Genomic DNA, 21,883 nt, shown 5'->3' on the forward strand with positions numbered 1-21,883 from the left:
CCAATCTCATTTCCTTTTCTAGTCCTGAAGCACCACCTCCACCTGAGCCTGCATGGGAAGAAAAACAGACTAGCGTTATGCACCTTGCTGGCGAAGACTTCAGGGAGTCCTTGAAGAAGAAGAAGCACACCCTTGTCATGTTCTATGCACCTTGTAAGTAAATATACCTCTCTATGTGGAACGGTTTTCTAACCCTCCAGTTTATGGAATCCTGACTTAATTCCCTTGCGGTCCGCAGACTTTTAAAGGTTAAGAGCTGATTCTGAATACAACTGCATGGGACCATCATTGGCACCATCATTTGTATCTTTATAAATGGCAATAAAACAGTATACAGCGTTTATTTAAAGAGTTATTGCGTTAATGCAGACACAAAAGCAGGCAGAGGCACAAAACCAAACCAGACTTTTTTCCTCTGCTGCATTTTATGGTCTATATAACAAAATGCGATCCTTTATAGTAGCACAATGGACATGGAGAACCTGAGTCGTTAGTGCTGCACTTCAGCAGTAAAATCGATATAGTGGTGAAGGAGGAATCAGTCCCTGGAGGCTGAGAACAGATTTTGATAGAACAAGTTTTGTCTGTAATAAATCTACATTTAAATCTCCACTGGAAATATGGGCACACCTTCCTCCTCCCAGATTGTTTTGCATGCATCACACGCACACTTTCTTTTGAAGCTCCTGAGAATATTTCTGGAGTTTTGAATGGGGCCTTTTCATAAATTAAGTGAATGGCAGGGATTTTTTCCCGTTTTCCCGTGTTATCCCAGAGATAGGCAGTCTTGGTACAGGTTCTTAACATTTGAGGAGTCCACCAAAGGGAGAAGATAATCCTGGCACTTAATATTAGGTGGTATTAACTTGTTCTAATAGCAACATGACTCAGCCCCCTCATATGCAGGAAAAATTCTTCCCTATCACATGGCCAGCCCTGCGGTTAATGGATAATCTTCAGATAAGCAGTTAGTAACCTTTTCCTATTAAACTGAAGGTATTTTCCAGAAAGGGAGAAAAAGCTCAGGTCCTTAATGTTATGTTTAATCAGGGAGCTCCTTATTTTGTTTTTCTGTTAGAGAATTAAACATGAAGGCTTTTGGGCTCCCATGAAGACCTGCTGGATGTGGGAGAAAAGAGGGGGTGCAATTCAGAAGGGAGATTTCTGGAAGGTTGTAAAAGGAAAGGGAAGGGGACTTAATCCCTTCTCAACTCCAGTTGCCACCACATATTGACTAAAAATTGCCCATGTGACAGGAATTTTTGATTCATGGACCTTAACTGATTAAGAGCAAGCTGTAACTTCAGAATCAAATGATTGAATACAAAATTATAAGACTTAGGAGTTTAGCACTTCTTGAGTTCTCTTTACTTGATGAGTGACCTTCTGTGGAAGAGAGATTTATTTCCCTCTCAGTTTTTAGCTGCATCTTTTTAAGACACTTAAATTCTTGCTTTTTTTAAAGGCCATGTTTAAAGCAAAGACACTATGTGCAGTGAGGACGTAGTTCTCAGGGTTGAAAGCAGGATGGGCTAATTGTGATGCCATTGTTTGCGGGTTGACTTCTGCCCTTACTCCAGGAAGGGTGAATAAACATCAGCCTGGCCCTGTTTGTACAAAAGGGCTGTAAAAGTAAGGCTTGCATGATGTAAGACTGTTGGGTGCTTTGAGACTGCCCTTCAGACGTGTTCTTCTTGCACAGTGCTGCATATGACTGCCTATTTACAGGACACAGAGGTGGAATCTCTTTTGGCTATCCTGTGACTCCTAAGACAGTCAGCATTGCTGTTGTGTTGTCAATATGTGGGTCATGCACAGTTTCTGATTTGTCAGATTTGTTCTCTCGAAGTGTGGAAGTGTCTGTTCGCAGAGCAGAAAGCAGGCACACAAAGCGAGTGCAATGAGCCTGCCCTTTGTTGGGTGTAGGGGAAAGTAGCAGATGAATATTTTAAATCTCTGGTTTCTGTGAAATGATCATTAATGCAATAGAATGGTAAAAATCATTCTATTTTTCAGCTCTTCTGCAGTGATAATGTGCCTCCTGCTAAATTTGATAGATTATCTCATTTACCATTTTGTCAATCTTGAAACCTTTTGGAGCTTATATTGCCAATTAGTCTTAACTTGCTTATCTTAGTGCAGAAGGAACACTGCTAAAATTGCCAGGCCCTATTATCTCAAATAATTTTCTTCTTCTATTCAGTTTCACATCTTAGGTCAGTACAGAATCACAGGATGTTGTTCCATTCACTTGTGACTCTTATGGCAATATTTGTTACACTTACACATATGCTGAGATATTTTAAGATTGGGCGTGTGTGTATACATGCGTATGTAAAGTATGTTTATGTATAAATATTTATGCTAAGAAATGTATCTCTCATCTGTCATTAGAATTTAAAGCAGCAAGTTGAATATTCTGACCTTTGTAAAGCTTTCAACTAGAGTGACAAACCTTTAGGCAAAGGCCACGGATATATATCTCACATACAAATTAAAATGAGATCTGGCTTTTCGGTGGCAGTTTCTAGTCCAAATCACTTAATATGTATAGGAGAACCATCAATCTGCTGCTATGCTGATAACTCTGGACTGAGCTGAGCAGTGCTTTGATGGTACTGAACAGTGCTTCATGGTGATTTAGGTCTGGAAGAGAAGACTGCTATATCCACATGGAAAAGATGGGGAACTCATTACTCCATCACTTTGAATGTGGGTGAAGCATAAAGGTTATTCCTGGTGCCTGTGGAATATTTTAAGGTCAAAATCAACTCTTGAAATTACTGGGAAGAAAATTCCATTCCTGTGGACTTGACAACCACAGTGATACTCTTGATTTCAAATTCCCATTGCTTCCCGATGGCATCTCTGTGCACTGTAATGATTGATTTGGGGCAGGAGGCAGCAGTAGGGGCAGGTCCCCAGTACTGACTTGGGCAAAAGTGCCAGCTGCAGAACAGCTAATGCTGCTTGGGCCAATAACTGCGTTGGGCCCGATCTTCATCCAGATGTCCATTGGGCAAGTCTGTACACTCTGTGGCCACAATGCTGCACAGGCTTGTAGTGCAGGCTGGCGCTTGCCAGTGCTTCTTAGGGCTAGCATTTGGAGCAGGATGCTGGCATCCTGCACAGCACCTGCACAGCTCTTCTCTGGACCCTGTGGGACTCTTATGGTCTGAAGATGTAATTGTCATCCCACTTCCTTACCTCTCAGTTCAAAATGCCTACAGTAGGAGGAGTACAATGACAGAGTGTGCTGAAGTGTAGAATGATGCCACAGGTGTGTGTTGTATCCTGGGGCCTCCCAAGAAGGGGTTTGAGGAGCATTTGAAAGCAGTAGTCTTATTGCAGCACTGGAGAGGTGTTTTGGGAGGGTTTATGGGACCAGTGTCTGTATTATTTCCATAGGCCAGTCCTTTGAATACTGCTTCAGGTCTCCTTTCCTAACTGCTTGGCTTCATCCAGAAATGGGGAGAGGATACAACTAGTCTGAGTGTGTTTGGTGTACACACATAACCTGGTATGTGGGTGATCAGTGTTTGGGGGGCTGTGAACCAAATCGGGAAGTAAGCCAAATGGACAAGAATGGATCCAGCATAGCCCAGTTAGACAGCAGTGCTTAACCAGCTTTGGCCAGAAGTACACTAGCTGCACATCTGACATCTGCAGCCAGAGCTTGTTTCAAGACTTGCAGCATTAAATGCCTAGTTTGCATCAGTGCCATGTTTGGGATCAGCACACACTGACTTTTCTTCCTTCTTTCTCTTATGTCGTCACTGTTCGTATATAGCTTATCTGAATGTGTTTTATCTGCATTTTTACTTTTATGTGCTCTCTCCACTCTGTTATCACAGATAATTGAGATTTGACTTTGCAAGTGCATTAAATCTTAACCTCCTACTACTATAGCACTGAAAACTGGAAAATAGAAGCAATTGGTTGTGAATAGTTCTCTGAATCACAAAGGGTAACAGAGTTCCAGTAAATAACGTGTCTTCTCTGTTGGAGATGGTTTTGCTGCATTACTCGAACTGAAATAAGGGGAAAAAAACATGGTTGGAGCTGGGTGAGCATTTTTCAATGAAATAGGGAGATGCAAATAGTTCTTCAGGAGTGTACTGTGGTTTTAACCCAAACTTCTGCCTGGAGAAGCCCTTGGAATCCTACGTGAAATTTCTTGTTGAGCCAATGCAAAGACTGTTAGTCTTGAAATTAGTGACTGTCACATTCTTTAACTAAAACTCACATGGTTCCCTCTTCTGACTTGTTCATCCGTAGGATTTAATACGTCTTTCTGGTGTCAGTTTGGTGTTGAGACTGTTAAGCTTTAGCTATTCTTGGGTGATGCTCCCTCAAACTTATGCTAGGTCTTTTCTGCTCTTACAGAAACAATTCAGAACAGGGGACGCAAGTTCCATAGATGGGCATCCTTAATTGCATTAGACAGAGCATCACCAGCCGGTCAAGGGAGCTGATCCCTCTACTCGGCAGTGATGAGACACAGCTGGATTGCTGTGTCCAGTCATGGGCTCCCCAGTACAGAAAGCACATTGACATACTCAAGTGAGTCCAGTGAAAGGCCATGATGATGGTTAAAGGTCTGGAGCATCTGATAAATGAGGAGAGACTGAGAGGGCTGGGACTATTCAGCCTAGAGGAGGCTCAGGAGGATCTTACAAGTATGTGTAAGTGCCTAATGTGGGAGTAAAGATTACGGAGCCAGACTGTTCTCTGCAGCACCCAGGACAAGACAAGAGGCAGTGGGCACAAATTGAAATGCAGGAAATTTTGCTTAAACATAAAGAGGAAGTGTTTTATTCTGTTTTGACTGTGGGGGTGGTTGAACACTGGAACAGGTTGACCAGAGGGGGCATGGAGTCTCCATCTTTGGATATATTCAAAACCCAACTGCACACAGTGCTGAGCAAGCTGTTCTAATTGGCCCAGTTTTGAGCAGCAAAGTTGAACTAGATGATCTCCAGAAGTGTCTTCCAACCACAGCCACAGCTGTGTTTCTAGGAACAGTAATACTGGAGTTTGAAATACACAGTGGTTTTGTTTTGGCATTTCTTTTTGTTTTGTTGGCTTTAGTTTGGGGTTTTTTACCTTTCCCATCAACTTCTGAATTTCTTTAAATAGGAAAGGCTTAATAATACCCCCTATGAAGAGACTACAAATGAATCAACTGTGTCAGGAACAGGAGTTATATATAATGGAACAGTCATTAGCAGGTCCAAATGGCGGGGAGGGGGCACTTACTTTTTAGATCACTCACTTGTGGTGGAAGGGCTCAGCCGTCAGTTCCTACTTTTGTAAAAACACAAGATAATAAGCGCTGTTAAAAATAGACTTTCAACAGCAATGAGAAATAATAGGGGCAAAATGTTCCTTTTTAATGGTTCATAAGGGTGGCATTTGACAATGTTATTAACTTGCCAAATGGCCTCAATTTGTGGAACTGAACAAGGTTTGCAGAATGGGTATTTTTAATAAATACTTTGCTGGGAGCTGATTTCCGGTTCTCTGTTCAGCAGTGGAACTTTCATGTCTCTGGAAATTATTTTTGTCAGCTGGAAAAGGTTATTTTCTGGTGAAGCCTGACCCACAGGGGTTACCCAAAAACAAACCGTCCTGAGGATTATTTTAATGAGGTATTTTTGTATTGAGTAAGTGGCTGTACTGCAGAAAGAGGATGTGCAATTAGGAGACATCAGCCTCCTTGGCTCTTCGGGTTTTTTTGGTGAGTTTTTTCTTTCAGGTCTGCAAGAAGCGAATGAGTGTACTTGATCTGTGTTGCACCTGATAAAATCACAGAAGATTTTTGAGATGGTGTTTGAGCTGTTAAAAGGCTGTGTGTTGTTCTAAGTTGTTAGTGGGACATGGTACCTGGGTATTGTTTTTGTGGAAAACAAAAAGTTCTTTGGCTTCCAAGTCCGTCAGGAATCTTGACATCATCACTGTCTGGTGGGTCCTCTCCTGGCCATCAGTGGGTAGTAAGAAAGAAATCAGATGGGGTTTTCTTCAGCAGTTCTGACTAAATCAGTCCTGCCCATCTGTCCTGGGTTCAGCAGTAGCAGTCATGTTTCTCCTCCTTGGTAGCTGGTGCAGTGCAGTGTTTTGACTTTCGGCCTGGGAACAGAGCTGATAGCAATGTTTTGGTTTGGCCAAGGACTTTGTGAGCCTCATGCTCTGCCAGGGAGGAGGGGAAGCCAGGAGGAAGCAGAGACAGGACACCTGACCCAAACTGACCAAAGAGGTATTCCATACCACAGCACGTCATGCCCAGGATGTAACTGGGAGTTAGCCGGAAGGGCTGGGAGGCTGCAGGGTTGGAGGAGGTATCGGTCGGTGCTTGGTCGGGCTGGGGTGTGAGTTATCTGCCAGCTGGTGGTGAGGTGTTGTATTCTCTTCCCTTGTTATTTCCTTTATCATTGTTATCATTGGTGGCAGCAGTAGTGATTTGTGTTATACCTTAGTTACTAAACTGTTCTTATCTCAACCTGTGGGAGTTTCATTCTTTTTGACTCTCCTCTCCGTCCCTCCGGGAGCAGGGGGAGGGCAAGAAGGGGGGGAAGTGCCTGACTGGGTTTAAACCACGACACCATCCTTGTGTGTTGCATCAGCAGTGCATAAAATGCTGGGAGCTAAATTAAACCTGCATTAATTTTATCCACAGGCTTTGCTCAAAGTATTAATCATTCTGTATTCTGGTATACTCCTTCTGTCTTTTCACAATAAAAAAATGCTCAGTTTTTTCTCTCCAAGTTATGCATTGAGGAATATACAATGACAAAGAAGCACTTAGCTGAGTGTCCTTGTCAGAGTGGGTTTCACTGTGTGCACAGTGGGTGCAGATGGCATTTTGGCAATTAATGCTAAGAGCCAGAGGGGCCAGTGTGCTCCTCCAGCCCTGCTAGCTTACTTGTGGGACCCAAGCTGTCATCAAAAAGCTGTTCTTAAGAAAGGGGTAATGTTTCCTTTTCATGTTTCCTTTTCATGTCTCCCATTTTTGCGGGAGGCTGGGACAAAGCTGGTTGCACCATGTCTCAGCCTTTGCGCAGGAAGTTTTGGTCAGATAATGCTGTGTTCTGGCTAAGCCAGACTGCTGTAACAAAACACAGTGATTTTGGCTGACTGTGAGGCCTCAGGCCACAGCTGCTGGGTCTGCGATGACCAGTCTGGCTGTCAGTGCTGAACACACCTGGGTTGCATTGCTCTATATGAAGGATGCACAAAGTGGGCTGAAACACTCTTCAGTTGATTTAATGGGTCCAGCTGCTCAGAGAAAGCAACAGCTCAGGTGAATTCAGTGTCCTGTGATGGCCTTGTACTGGCTTCCACCAAGAGGCTTTCCTGTTGCTTGCAAGTGCATCTTGTTAAGTTTTCATTAGGAGGCTGTATCATAGAGCCTGAACAAAATGTGTATGTTTGTAAATAAAGCTTAAGCTATCAAAAAATTATTAAAACCACGCTGAACAGAAAGAATGCATTTCAAGGCAGAAACCCTTGCAGGAAGGATTTTCTAGTTGTTGACTGAGGCAGAAGCGAGGTCTGGACCCTCTGATAATGAGGCTTTAAATCCTGCGTGGGCTGGCACTGCAGAATCTTGGTATGTTAGCCCTTCTGCTAACTGGTTTCTCTCCTGCATTAGTGATGCTGTTCCTACAGGCTTGTATTAGCAAGGTGCATTCCTGTTGCTGTAAATAGTGCTGATGCCACAGAGCCCCTTAACAGGCTGCGTATGACAAAGGATGAATTTCTAGAGTGGTCTCTGCAATCGGGCTGGCAGAACTGCTCTTAGCCCCAGTATTAGCGCCGAGAATATTAATTAGCACTGGGAGAGCAGTTAAAACTGCTCTCAGCTTGGAAGTTGAGGCACTTCAGAGGACTGCACGTAGCTGTGACAGAAGTGCTCGGAGGTGGCTGTCATGGAGCAGTGGCATTAAACTAAAATTTGTCGGGGTGATCCAGCCCCTCTTATTCAGATGACTTTGTGGCTGCTATAGCAGTTGTTTGCGTCTAAGCCTGTGGTTTCCAAAGGTTTGTTTTTTTGTATCCCTCATCTCCTCTGCCTATCCCCCAAGTACTGCACAAGAAAGAGTTCAGACAGCTTGGGAAAAACTGCAGCAAATGCCACCAGCAGGCTGTGAAATTGACAGTAGTTACAGCTTGCGAGGCAAGCCCTGGCTGACCTGATGCTTAACTGAAAACCTCATGACCTTTTTCAAATCAAAAGACAAATCCCCCTCCTTTCAATTACTAATATCTTGTGTCTTGGAATTATGATTACCCTGTGTGTCAGGTCATGTCATAAAATGAGCTTTGGTTCCAGATATTCAATTAAAAGGCCCTCCAATTCTCTACTGATAGAACAAAAGCAAATTAACCTTTCAGTAGCATCTCCGAATGCCTTTCTCAAATCTGCCTGTGGATTCAATAACTTCTGTAGCTACACAAGTTCTGATGGTTTAAGCAGTATACCCATTTTCAGCTCTGATCTGTGCAGTTACTGTTTGTGGCCTGTCTTTCCTTGATTGACCAAGTAATATTCGTGTTTTAATTCTAGTTAATCACTTGGAACTCTTGAAGTGGAAACAGGCTTTTCTTTACTCTGCAATCTACAAGCTCCTGGGTTTGCTTTGATAGCTGTGCAATGTACTGCTTTCACATGCTTAGAATTGCAGTCATTTAAAAACCAATAACGGAGGGCAGTATCTACCCCTGTTATTTAGATGGTGATGATTTCAAGCAGAGATGGGGAATCAGGAAAGTCATTCCCTGCTCTGCACTTTGCACGCTGAAGGCTCCATCCTGCCATGTGCTGAGCCCTCTAGGGCCCTGATGGTTTTGCAGTAGAGTGAATGGAGTCAGCACCTTGCAGCCCTGCTCCTTGTCAAGCAGGATTGTGAGCCCTGAGAGTCACTTAACCTCTTCCTGGCTCCGTTTAACCTTGTGGGTAATGACAGAGGGGGATAATCACTTCTGTGTCTCTTAGGGGAAATTTGAAGCGTGATTAACTGGTATTAGTTAAAGCATTTGAGATCACCCGTTGAGAGGTACTAAAGGAAGCTGGGGGCTGAAGGGGGAGCAGAGCTCTTCCTCATGCTGACATAGACCACAGACAGCACAAATGCCACAGTCTCACAAATCACTGGGCTTTCAGATCTCCTTCACAGGGTTGGCTGGGACTTTGCTCTGAAAATAGTGACAGTTCAAGTTAGTGTATTTGGTGTGGAAACAGTTTGCAACATTAAAATATGCATGTTTAAGCATGTACACTGCTTTGTTACTTCACTTACCTGATTTTATTACGTACAAGATGCTAAAAGTACACACAGAAACAACATTGGTGGGGTTATACATCATTACATATTAATGATGGGCAGAAAGTATAAGGTAGTGATTTGTGAAGTCAAAATGCCTGATCTGAAATGTCTTAGAGCCGTTTTAGTTGGAATGCTCTGGTTAGGGTCAGCAGGGGCTGTCGTCCTTGCTTGACCTGTGGGGCAGTGCTGGCATGCTGCAGCTCCCGGTTCCTCAGGAGATGGTGATACAATAACAGCAAACCATATCACCTCTGTAGCAGTTTCAGCTCAGCAATGTGAGTCAAGGACAGGTTGCTCGGATCAGGTGGAGAACCACTGCATAAAAGCACCTTTTTTAGAAAACCATTTCCTCTCAGACTAAAAATTCCTGGTGATGGGGAATTCGAATTTCCTGCCTGATTTGACTGGCTTCAGCATGCAAGTAGCTTCGGAGGTTACTTAGCCTTTGGCACCCAGCTTAAATAGCTTGTTTTAATAAAAGGTAGACTTTTCTCACTGTCACTTCCTAATCTTTGGATTTAAGCTACTGACACACTGAGCTTCCTGCATGAAACGCCCCTACCAGTCCTGTTACTTTTCTTAAAGGCCTTCTGAGCGCACTGCAGTTTGAACTTGATTTGTGGAACAAGAACTGCAGACAGCATTTGGAAGTGCTATGCATAGAGGCTCTCTCCACAGAATTGTAGAATCATAGAATAGTTAGGGTTGGAAAGGACCTTAAGATCATCTAGTTCCAACCCCCTTGCCACGGGCAGGGACACCTCGAACTAAACCATGTTATCCAAGGCTCTGTCCAGCATGGCCTTGAACACCACCAGGGATGGAGCATTCACAACTTCCTTGGGCAACCCATTCCAGTGCCTCACCACCCTTACAGTAAAGAACTTCTTCCTTATATCCAATCTAAACTTCCCCTGTTGAAGTTTTAACCTGTTACCCCTTGTCCTATCACTATAGTCCCTAACGAAGAGTCCCTCCCCAGCATCCCTATAGCCTATAGCCATACCTACCTCATCTTTTCATTTATATATTCAGTGAAGTTCCTTTTGACAACTCTATCATTTTCTTTGAAGGCTGTATTTCTAGTATTGTGTGGTTTTCTTTTGCTTCTAATACATTTAAAGCCCCTTATATACTTAAAACATCGTTATTACATCTGCTGACTGTAGGTACTGCTTTGATGCCCATTTTGCTTCCTTTATCTATTTTGTACAAGTGTTCGCTTTTGATTTATATTCATTAAAAACAGCTTCACCTTTCTTCTATGTGCTATGCTAATAACAGCTTCAACTCTTCTAAGAAAACTGAATTAACCTTGTACTGTTCAGCTGTAGAGAGGTTATATTTTATCATTGGACTTTGTAGTTTCAAATTAAACAAAGAAAGAAGTAACTTAAAGGACTTTTTTCATATGTAAGCAAGTAGAAACCTGTGTTTGTTGGAAAAAGAAGTTGATTCCTTTAGGCAATTCTGAAAATTTCATACAATTTTGTTTTAAATGTAATAAGGTGACTGTTGTCCAAACACGGTGCATCTCTTTCATGCACTACTCTGGAGGCACCTTTATAATTGCCATCTGGTCCTAATACTTTTGTACACTGAAATTTTAAGAGTCTGTATGTTTTTGGTTTGACTCACTGTCATTGCTAAACAATTCACTTGGTTAAAAAAAAGAAACCCTGTCCAATCAAAATTTCTCCATCTGATTGTAAAAAGATATGTAGGTTATTTACTTGATTGTTCCATTGCTTTGAAATCCTCTTTGCATCCCTTTGGCATCCCATGGGACCCTGCAATTATGGGAAATGTTTACAATTCTGAATACAGGATATTATTTCTGTGGATTTATTGAATGGCTACCGCAGCATATACTTGATTACCCTTATGTTAGGGGCAATGTGCACTTGGTTTTTAATACCAGCTCCATGTCTGTCTTACCTTACCTGACAAATGGGTTTATTTTTTTTTTCCCTCAGTCTGTTTGGTTTTCATTTTTTTTCACTAGTTGAGGAGATGTGAGCACTTAAGTTTTTCTGTTTCCCCATGTGATGTCTCCGATTTCCATCATGTATACAAATGGCTTGTGGCATCATCTTGGAAACCACATCCAGCTCAGCCCTGCAGTTCTTTATTTCTTTACAGTTGTCAAAACAGTGTTTCCATGAGGATAAAGCCAATTTCTGTACTGCCCTCTCCAGCACCTTCCTGTGCCCAAACCAATGCTGGTCATTGGTTCTTTCCTCAAAGACACCCAGAGAAGATGCTGCATTGCGTGATTGCTCTTGCTATCAGTAAATTCAGTCCACAGAAAATAAGTGGGGCTACATATTTTCCATCAGTTCATCTCCCAAAAGACCCACTAGCTTTCCTTTAAATGCTTTTCTAATTAGAAGAGATTTAATCTGATTCCCTTCCCCTGTCAGTGATAACGGGTCTAAGTGAAGCCCGCTTTTTTGCTTTCTCTTACCTGCTGTTCAGCAGCCCTTCCTCTTGAATTTTTACCCACAGGAACCATATTTTTCATGTAGTGGGTCAGTCAAAACCTACTTGGTTTTCAGGGTGAGGAATGTGCTGGTACTGCAGTGTGCCTTCCCAGCCCTTACCAGCTTCACAGCATGAGTGGTGTAAAAAAGAAAATAAAAAAAGCCCTGTAGAAAATACTGGGTTCAAGTGAATTTTAAATTTGTAGTGCAAAGGCAAAGAGAACTTAGAATGCCTCTACTGCAGGTGTTCTCATATGTTTCCATGGACCTGTGGTTTAGGCAGGCAGATCTCGTCCTCCAGCAGGTTTCAGTGGTCAGGCGGAGCAGATACCACCACGAGCTGCATGGGAGCACCTCTAGAGTGCAAGATTTTGAGTAGAGAGACAAGAATGTCTGGCCAGAGCTGTAATAAAGCTGTATCGTTTGCTGATTGGGAATGGAGAATGGCCTTAACACATGCTACTGCATGTGCATTATATGTCAAGCTCTCTTGATTTTCTGCTAGTTGATGCAAGAGTGTTTCTGCATTAGAAACTGAAGTTAGCTTGAAATTTGAGGAGGTGATTAGAGGTCTTAAATAACGGTGCTGGGTTGCTGTGGAAAGGCTGGATGTTCCAGGAGCAGGTTCTTTCAGATTTCTCAAGTCAGGCACAGGAAATTACTGTTAAGTTCACATCTGCTGCTAACCCTGTTGAGATCAAATTTGACTATGATGTAAAAAAACGAAGAAAGAAAATGGGTAAAGCAAAGCCCTGCACCTACATTAGACGGCTCTGCTCCCAGATGTACTACTTCCATTGCTGCTCAATTGGAAGTCCACCTCTTGGCCCTGTTGGAGGCTTGCGTGCTACTATAGCACCCAAATTATTCAACTAAATTAAATGGGATATATCCTCTGCCTTTTTTAGTCCTTAGTGACATACTGCCCTATAAATACTAGTGAGAACAGGCAGGACCCTTGGATTCTTGACACCTTACCACACCTTCATGCCACCAGTTTAATCTCTCTCTGTTGCAGCCTATCTGGAAAACAGTTTATAAGGAGCCTGCACTCTTCCTATCCTCATGTACAGTGCTCGGTACATTTCCTTTCCTTGCACTTTCAAATCTGGAAGATAGTGTTAACACTTAAAATAAATGTGTGATAGTGGGTGAGAAGAGGGAATGGGGAGAACAAGTTTTCCGTCTGTCAAAATGAAGACATCAACCTCTGCTTTTAGTTTTTTTGGCATGAGCGCTTTAAATAGAATGACTGCGTTGGGTGACTTCCAAGTGTTTGCTGCATTTGGCAACCCTTCTAAGTTGTAACAGATGAAGTTCTGCTATTCCATACGATGTGCTTCTTCCCCCTTTCCCAGTGACTCCTTGAAACTCCTTGGGAATTCAAGCTTAGCGTCCACATCTGTTCCATAGATGGATGTCCAAGGCTAACAAAATGCCTACTGGACTTGGAGTCAGCTCTGCCAAAAGCCATATGGGTTGTGTTTTAGTTTTGCAAGCACGGTGCAGTAAAGAAAGGAGGTTGGGCCATGGGAGAAGTGAGGGGAGGAGGGATGAACCTCAGATCAGTAAATGAAGGTAACTTTTTGTCATTTTGATTTAGAGTAGGAAGATGAAAAGATCTCAGAGAAGAGGAAAAAAAAGGTTTGAGCATAAGTTACTTTATCCATTGTTTTTGAACTACATGGTATTCCTCTCCTCTGTGTGGTGGTATTGACCACGACCTAAAAGCATGTTTGGTTTTGCCTACCTTTTCCAAAATGCATTAACAGTCTAGATATCTGGATGCTTCCTTTGGCCTTACAAGATGTGCGTCTTTGCTGAGGACCATGCTCAAAGCCCTTCTTGATGCCGCCTATTGAACAACATACAGCAATGTGCAGTGGTGACTCGCTAGGGTGGAAGTGATGTTGAGCAGCTGCTGATGCTTCTCTGTGCTGGTTTCTTACCAGTCATCTGCTGGCCCCTATCAAATGGCAGTTTGCATTTTTAATAGCCATTGGGCTTCTCTGTGTCTGAAAGAATATGCCTGCTGTTTGTCAAATCATGTTCTGATTTTCTTGAAGAGTGGTTCATGGAGAGATCTCACCTGCTGCAATGTTAGTGGGGGCTTGGAGAGAGGGTTTACTGAATTCCCCATCCTTGGCACATCCAGCACCCATAAGGTGGGAAATACATCAGCTGGTGTATCATGAAGGTATTAGGGAGGAATAAGAAGACTGAAGTCTCAAGTTTCTCTTGAAATGTCTTTTATTGAGGGTTCAAGAGTCACCATTTTGTAAAAATCTAAAATTCAAGCTCAAGATCATAAGCAGAAAGGGGAACCTGTAATGTTTAAGTTTTTAGGAGCCTTTATGTTTTAGTGTCACAGTTGGAAGTGCTTTCCAGTAAACTACAGCATGTAGATTAGAACAAGTGTTCTTGTTTTAGGGGTGCCTGATTTTTTTTTTTTTTTTGTGTGTGTGTGTGTCTTTGCAATTCTTTTTAGATGTTGTCACCAGTTCTGATTTATTTGCGTAGAGCAGTGTTAACAAATCAACCAAGGCAGTAACCCTGTGGTGTAGGAGATTATCCAAGTTGAGTCAAGAGGCAGGCTTGAAACCCGAAGGCTTTTCAGTATTAGGCAGATTGGACAGGCAAGTGGCAGGAGAGAAAAGGGGTCACTGAAATGGGCTGATGGATATGGCAGCAGCCTGGAATCCTAGCCATCTCTTCTTCCTCTTCCTCCTTTTCTTTCTTGACCATTTTCTCCCAGGCAAATGCTGAACAAATCAACCAAGTTAATGGTATGCAAGTTGTAGAGGACCTGCACTGTCTCCCACTGAAGCACAGCTGCCATCATGATAGACTGCCATTTTACGGTGTAGAGTTTAAAGCCGGTAAGATGGATTTGCAGAAGTGCCTCGGTTTCCCAGGAAATGTCTCTTTGACTTTCCGGTATTCTTAGTTACTGCGCAGATTCTCAGTGTATTTATATACATGTGTCATTGCAGTGCTTTCAAAATCCTATTCTGAAGAAAAGAATGCTCTCAAATTCAAAGCACTGCATGTAAGCAATGAAATAGCATTTTATTGAAGATGAAAGGGGTGTGCAATGTTTATGCACAGATATGTTTCCCTTGTTAGCTGAAAGAGTGAGAGCAGTTTATGAGAGTGTGGCTGTGAGCCTCTTAAGGGCATTTGTTCAATACTGACTCAAAAGTAACACAGCCACTTGTTCATCATTGTAAAATACTGGTAAACAACAGTAGCATGATCTGTAATTGGAGCAACTCATCTGTGTTCTGTTTTGTTCCTATCCAGAAATAACAGAATGAGCTTTATTGCCTTTGCTAGTGTTATACAGGCTTGACTGAAGTGTGTCCATTCCTTTTTAACCTGGATGTCAGCAAAAAAACAGTGTACCGAGTTCCTACTTCAGAGCAACCTCCTTATGCTGTGTTTGGAAAAAGCAATTTGTTACGCATATGCAGGCACTTTCCTTTTCAAAGCCTTACTTAGTATAGATATTTTGAGAGTAGTTTAGATTAATCATGGACAGTAGACATTGCTAAGAGCACTCACATCTGAGTTCTGAATCAAGAAAGCATTTTGTTCCCCTTCACACACAAAGTTGTGGGGTTCTGGTGTACTGTGGGATTCTTGTGTACTGTAGGGTTCTTGTGTGCTGTGTCTTTAAAGCTTTTCTGGGGTTGCCCATTTGTGGTGAACAGGAGGAAGGTCTCCAGGAAGGCCAGCAGCATTCAGCCTAACCTTGGACTGGACCTCTGTTCTTTGCAGTGGAAAATGTATAGCTTGTTGGACTTGCTTCTCTTCCCCTCCCTTGATGGCTTGGCTCTAACACAGGCAATTCCCAATCACTTCTAAATGCTCCCAGCAACTTCCTTTCCAACTTCCAGCCTCCTCCTCTTCACAATTGTGCTGTCTTTATTCCTGTGTCCAAATGTAGCTCGTACCTGTGGCAACAGCAGTAATAACCTACGTGGTAATACCCATGAGGAGGTACAGCAACAGGGAAATAGTTTGTCCGTTTTTTGGTTAGCGATCTTAAAATGCTCTTAAGGGCCTGGCAATAGAGAAGAGCTCCCTGCGCTGTGGTCCATGTACGGTTTGTTGTGTAACTGTAAGTATATACTTAAACTGCTTGAAGTCAGAGGGATTTTAAACACGTGCTTAAATTCATGTGGCTGACACATGGTCTACAGATGCCTTGTCCCACTCTTCCCATAACTGGAGAACTTTTGTCTAGAATTATTCGTAATACAAATTCTCCACTAGTTCACCTTGTGTCTTGAGTTTGTCCCAGTATCTTATTCACAACTAATGTTTATGCTGTTTTTTCTTCCTGTGTCAAACAGGGTGTCCCCACTGTAAAAATGCCATTCCACATTTTACAACTGCTGCTGAAGTCTTTAAAGAAGATCGAAAGGTACTTGCTGTTAATTATTTCTGAGATACTTAAGAATGTTTTCCAGCATTTGTACTTCATAGGCTTTGCTTATTGATAAGGTGGTAGGTTTGCAGATAACATTGCTGTTACACTAATAGAAATGTATGTGCAGCTTAGGGATTGCTGGGTTACGCTTTTAACCTATTCTCCTTTCTTTAATTTATTGTCTTTTCTGTGTAATTCTTTGTATAAGAATCCTTTTCTATGAAGTGAAACACATTCTTTGTTATTGAAAGGTTAATAAAAGATAATTTACATCGTCTCCATTCCCCTTCAACTTTTGCCAGCTGTTGGGGTGCGTGTGGAGAAACCATAGGTTGTGTGACAGTCCTGAAGACCTCATATAATCATATAATTAATCTTTGCTTGCATAGCATAAATATGATATGTTTCTGTAAGTTGGCTGTCTTGAGTCCACGATGTTGGGCCCTTCTAGGACCCTTGTGCTTCTGTCTTGAAAATACATATGACGGCTGAAGCTCACCAGTTACTTTCCTTGCATCAGCTGAACTATTTTAACTGAATGCATGCGTATCTGGGGTTTAAAAATAAAAATCCAAACACCTCAGCCACTGGATTTAACCAGATAATGAACTACAGACCTTCTTATTGTCTTGGAGTGAACTGTATTTCATTCCAGTCTCCGAATTTGTTCCAGCTTCACGATTGGTTTGTGTTTGAATGTGGCATGGAAAAAATTTGGCAATTTAATAGGGAAATTGCTCTCTACAGCTTACTCAGCAGGGGAAGTGGAGAGGGAGGTGTTGAGCTCTTCTCTGCAACCCTGGTATCCAGTGGCAGGATGAGTGAGAAGGGTTTAAAGCTGCACCAGGGGAGGTTCAGGAAGCCTTTCTTTACTGAAAGGGTGGTCAAACGCTGGAACAGGCTTCCTGGAGAGGTGGTTGATGCCCCAAGGCCATCAGTGCTTAAGAGGCATTTGGACAATGCCATTAACAACATGCTTTAACTTTTGGTCAGCCCAGAATTAGTCAGGCAGCTGGACTAGATGATGGTTGTAGATTCCTTCCAACTGAAACAGTGTTCTATTCTACATTCTGTTCTAAAGGAAGAGATAATTCTGTAACAGTTACACCCCTATTAATCTGCCTGCTACCATAACAGAAGAATGTGTCATGTTTGTTTGTTTTTTTTCTTTTTCCTATTATCTTTTCTGTAACTCGTAGAAGATGCATCAGATTGTAAAGAAATAATTCTTTTATCATTGACTGCATAAAATTGGAAGTCCATCACTTATGCCCTCTGGCATATAAAAGGTTCAGAGGCATTCAGCTCTTGGTTTTCTTACTGCTATAAATTTGTGTGCTCAGATGCCTTTGAGTTACTTGTTTGTTTCCAAGATCTTTGAGAAAGTATCCTTGTTTTCCCACTTTTCTGGTCATTGCCAATGAAGCCTCTCTTTCCTAAACTCATTAATATTTCAGTCAGAGTCGGCAAAGCAAATGTACCAAACAGCGTGCAACTTGCTTATTAGAGCCCCAGGATGTATTAACAAGCAATCTGAATCATGGCACAGTTTATTGGACATGGTGGTGGTGGTAAACAAAGGCTTGTGAAGCTTTTAGTTCAGGTTATGAAGCGTTGTGAAGCTTTCAGTTCAGGTTATGAAGGGACTCCCAAGAGCAGAGCAGTGATTGACAGTTGCATCTCTTGACTTCAGTTTAAGGCTGAAGTAAGGAGATATAAAATGTAATGAGTTGGAACAGGAGAGCCATCAGGGGATATTAAGGCTGGTACAGTTTTAAAGAGGTGTGTGCAGTTAGGGAAAACGGTGTTATTCCACCCCAGTGACTTATGAAAGTGCCAGGGATTGATTATCTGGGGAACACTATTTTAATTGTGTGCAGCTATAACCTGCCAAGGTGCTTCTTGCTGCCAGTTTGTGCCATTGTGGAAAAGAAAATAAACCTGTTAAGACTGCAGAAGAGCACATGGCTGTTCTTGCAGGCAGCACGGGGCATATTCCCATGTTTCAAACTGGACTGACCCTTCAGACTAATTCATAGTTCTGTAGAGTTTCAAACTTCAATAAAATTACTACTTAAGAGGAAAGAGATATTTCTTCTTCCAAAACCAGGGAAAGGTTACTAATTTTTATTTTTAGTCATGATGGTTTGGGTGGGTTTTGTTTTTTTGTTGTTTCCTCTGGAAGAAGGTTTGTTCACTTTAACAGAATATGGTAGCGTTTATACTGTATCTTCTTTTCAGTAGAGGTGGTCCTTTAATTAAGCATTCAATTCTGCAGAAGCCAAAGAACAAGCAAAAAGCATTCCAGCCTGGAACTGGTTATAAATGGTATCTTGAAAGGTATCCTTTAGGAGACTTCGAGTCTTTACATCGGAATTTTGAAGATGAGCAGAGCTTGAAGCTGTTAAATACATGTCTTTGACTCTATAGGTTCACTCCAAGGGGGTGGTTTTGGCACAGAAGCCCCCTCCCGCCTTGGGCTGTGTGTAATGCTGTGCACGTTTTCATCATCTGCACAGCTGGAGTTCAGAAACGCAGCGCTCAGAACATTGGTCCCAAATGTCAGTTCTTGTTGGCCGCATCACTGCTGGTTGTTTTAGCAGAAATCCCAAGCCTGCTTGCTTGCCTAGGGCAGTCGTGTGGCTGTAGCAAAACATGGCTCTGGGTGTAACCCAGAAACCAGAGCCCCTGTGTCTTTCCATGAGCCTGGAGAAATAAGTAAGACCAGATCATTGGAGAAGCTAGTCCAGTGAAGCAGTTAGGATATTGCTTTCAGTTATAAAAAGAAAAAAAGAACAAGGGAAGAAAGACCCATCTGGAACATCCTTGCTTTGGAGCACTATGGTCTTTGCACAGCTGCCAGCGGAATGCCTTTGGCCTGTGCTCCACAGCTTAAGTTTTGGCAATGACCAGTGTACGTCAGAAAACTCAAATGTGAGGATCGTCACTCCGCTGAACAGATTGAAGAGCAGGAAGGTAGGAAGGTATGTTCACTGACTGCTTCAGAGACTCTTGAAAGGGAACCAGCTAAATCTTAAAAAAAAAAAACCCTGCATTCTGCCTTTTGGCTGATCCTAAAGTTCAGCTTGAAAGAACCAATTTGTGATGCTCCAGCTTGGATTTGCTGAGGGAGAACTCTTGACTTCTCAAGGCCTCTCAGAAACAAATCTCTGGAACAGCCCCCAGAGGGGCTGCTGTTTGACCAATCTTCTCTATTTCCTCAGAAGACTGTTCCTGTACAAATGCACTGACCCAAATCAGAGCACTGCAGCTGGGTTCTAGTGAGTTTGTACAGAAACAGCTGTGGCAGAGATTGTTGGAAAGGGTGCAGCTGATGGGGTGAGTTGGGGAGCTGCAAGACAGCAGTGAAACTGGTGAGTCCTCAATGTGTATTGCAAAACACGGGTTGAACTGTGGTTGAAAATCGTCATACCAAGCAAATCAGTGTACACAGTTACCCAGATGAGTTAAAATTTTAGTTTGGCCAAAAATTTGATCCCTATTTGCTTAAAAAAAGCACGTGTTGAGTTTCTTTTAATTAGGGTCATTAAATATGGTGATGCTAGCACTGTACATTATGGTGCCTACTAATGAGTCTTCCCTTTGCAATAGGCCTGCTTTGAGAACAGTTGATGAATTGCAGCTATGATAATGCTGCTGTGGCACATCAGAGCAGCTAATAATGGATCTTCCATTTGCAAGGCCTTTCACATTGAGAACAGTAGCTGCATTGCAACAAGCTTTAGCAAGCCAGCTCATAAGTGCATTAGGGTCCAGAACAAGTAATATAAATAGAAACTCTATGGAGTAATCATGGAGAAGAATGTACATTTGTCTTATTCATAGTTACTTTTAAGACATTTGGCAACTATGTTTTTGGGGTTTTTTTTTGTAATAATCAGGTACTTGTCATCTGGAATTGACTGTACTGTAAAAATGTTGCTTGAAAGCATTCTTTTCTGTGCTGCGATTTTATTTTAACTTTTTTAAGCTGATCATGTATCATTCTTCTCAAATCAATATTCAGTTAGTTATTCATTTCCATTTTCATAACAAAAGTCAATGTTAGCTCCAGCAGAGATGTATTTCCTTGAATCAATAAACCAGCGTGTGCAGTACATATTTTAACAGGAGAGTAACTAGGATCACAGGGGGAATTTTTACTATATCCTCATATGGTGACTGGGAGAGAAACTGTTAATATGAAGAAGGTTTAAGAATGGAAAGGAGGAGTTACCTTGGAAGGTCAAGGGATCCCACTTTCAATTTTCTGCACATCTATTTGAACCACTGGATGTAATTTTGTTTCTTACCTGCAAGATCCCTCCAGAACAAAAAGTTGTTTCGTAATTCTGCTGGAAGGTAACTGTGATTCCTGATGTATGATTAGATGACACTGCAAGTTGTTCTTTTTCCTTCTCACATTTTCGCAGCAAAAAAAAATCAGGCATCATCTGTCTGTTACAGTTGAGGCACACAGAGATCAATGGTCATATTTTCCGCATAGCTCCACTTCTATTTAAGCATCTAAATGAAAAGTTCCAATTTTTGCAACAGCTTGGTGTTTTTAATCAGACCGCTTCATCTGAACAATATGCCATGTGCTGTTTCCTTTCTTAAGAGCTCTTCAGAGCTGGTCATGCATTGCTCATGTTCTAATGCATGCAGAGTGAAGTTTGCAACTCCATAGTTAAGCTCCCTCTTCTTTGGTAAAACCATGAAATGTTGGTGTGAGACTTCCTTTTTCAGATAAAGGTATTTCCCTGTTCCAGATGTTGGTAGATGTGATAAACTATACCAACTATGGAGAAATGAGTACTAATCTGGTATTTTTTTTTAATTTTCATTATTCTGATGTATACTTGTTATGTATACTAACCTGGTATTATAATTATTATCAGCTGCATACCAGTTATGAAGAACTACCAATACAGTTAGAAAGCTGGGTGTACTCCAGGTAATTTTCTCTGGAGTCCACATTCTCTGATTGACTATCTTTTCATTTGATAACTATTCTATTCCTGGTACAGCTACTGAACAGGATGGTGATAAACCTGAACAGCCTCTGGAGAGAGAACTTGTGTATAATGATGTATTGTCAATATCTAAGGGAGTGCTGATTTGTGTTATGGAGAATCCATAACCCCATGGAGTTTTCTGCATGTTGCAGATACAGCACTTACTTTTTTTTTTTCTTCCTGAATTGTTTTTTTCAGTGTTTTTTTTTTCCCTCTGGTTAGAGGAAAGTTTGGAAAACTGAAGAAATTACATTTTGGCCCTAACAATCAAAATCTCTATAAATCAATCTTGTCTTCCGAAAGCTGCCATGCTGAGGTTTTCCATAGTGGATATACACACACACATTTTAGCCCAGCCTTAGGAGAGTTTCTTGTTCTCACAGATTTTTAAAGGTGGTAATGGTTGGACTTGGTGATCTTAAAAGGTCTTTTCCAACCTAGTTGATTCTATGATTGTTTCCCTTTTGATGAGGGGAATTCATGAAGGTGATGCCGAGTGTCTTGGCTTCGGGATATATATCAGGGATGTTTTATATTTAATCTGTTTTATGTTTAATTCTGCTTGAATAAAGATAGTGTTTTTACAAGACAAAGCATATAGGTCTTGCTAACCTCTGCTTT

General features: G+C 41.8%; 1 protein-coding gene across 3 annotated transcripts in view; it reads left to right on the forward strand.

Moving 5' to 3' along the window:
- The window catches only part of PDIA5 (protein disulfide isomerase family A member 5), a 104,311-nt gene that overhangs the window by 74,474 nt on the left and 7,954 nt on the right, over positions 1-21,883 (forward strand). For 2 of the 3 annotated variants that reach the window (XM_057430381.1, XM_057430382.1), the window contains exons 14-15: positions 23-153; positions 16,168-16,238. In XM_057430381.1, the coding sequence (XP_057286364.1) occupies positions 23-153; positions 16,168-16,238 (202 nt within the window). The remainder of the gene's footprint in view (positions 1-22; positions 154-16,167; positions 16,239-21,883) is intronic. The other variant, XR_008975056.1, reaches the window with a different exon arrangement.

Source organism: Pezoporus wallicus, unplaced genomic scaffold (assembly GCF_028554395.1).
Source record: "Pezoporus wallicus isolate ANWC-B61680 ecotype Strahan unplaced genomic scaffold, APGP_CSIRO_Pwel_v1 contig_5261, whole genome shotgun sequence".
Classification (NCBI taxonomy): domain Eukaryota; kingdom Metazoa; phylum Chordata; class Aves; order Psittaciformes; family Psittacidae; genus Pezoporus; species Pezoporus wallicus.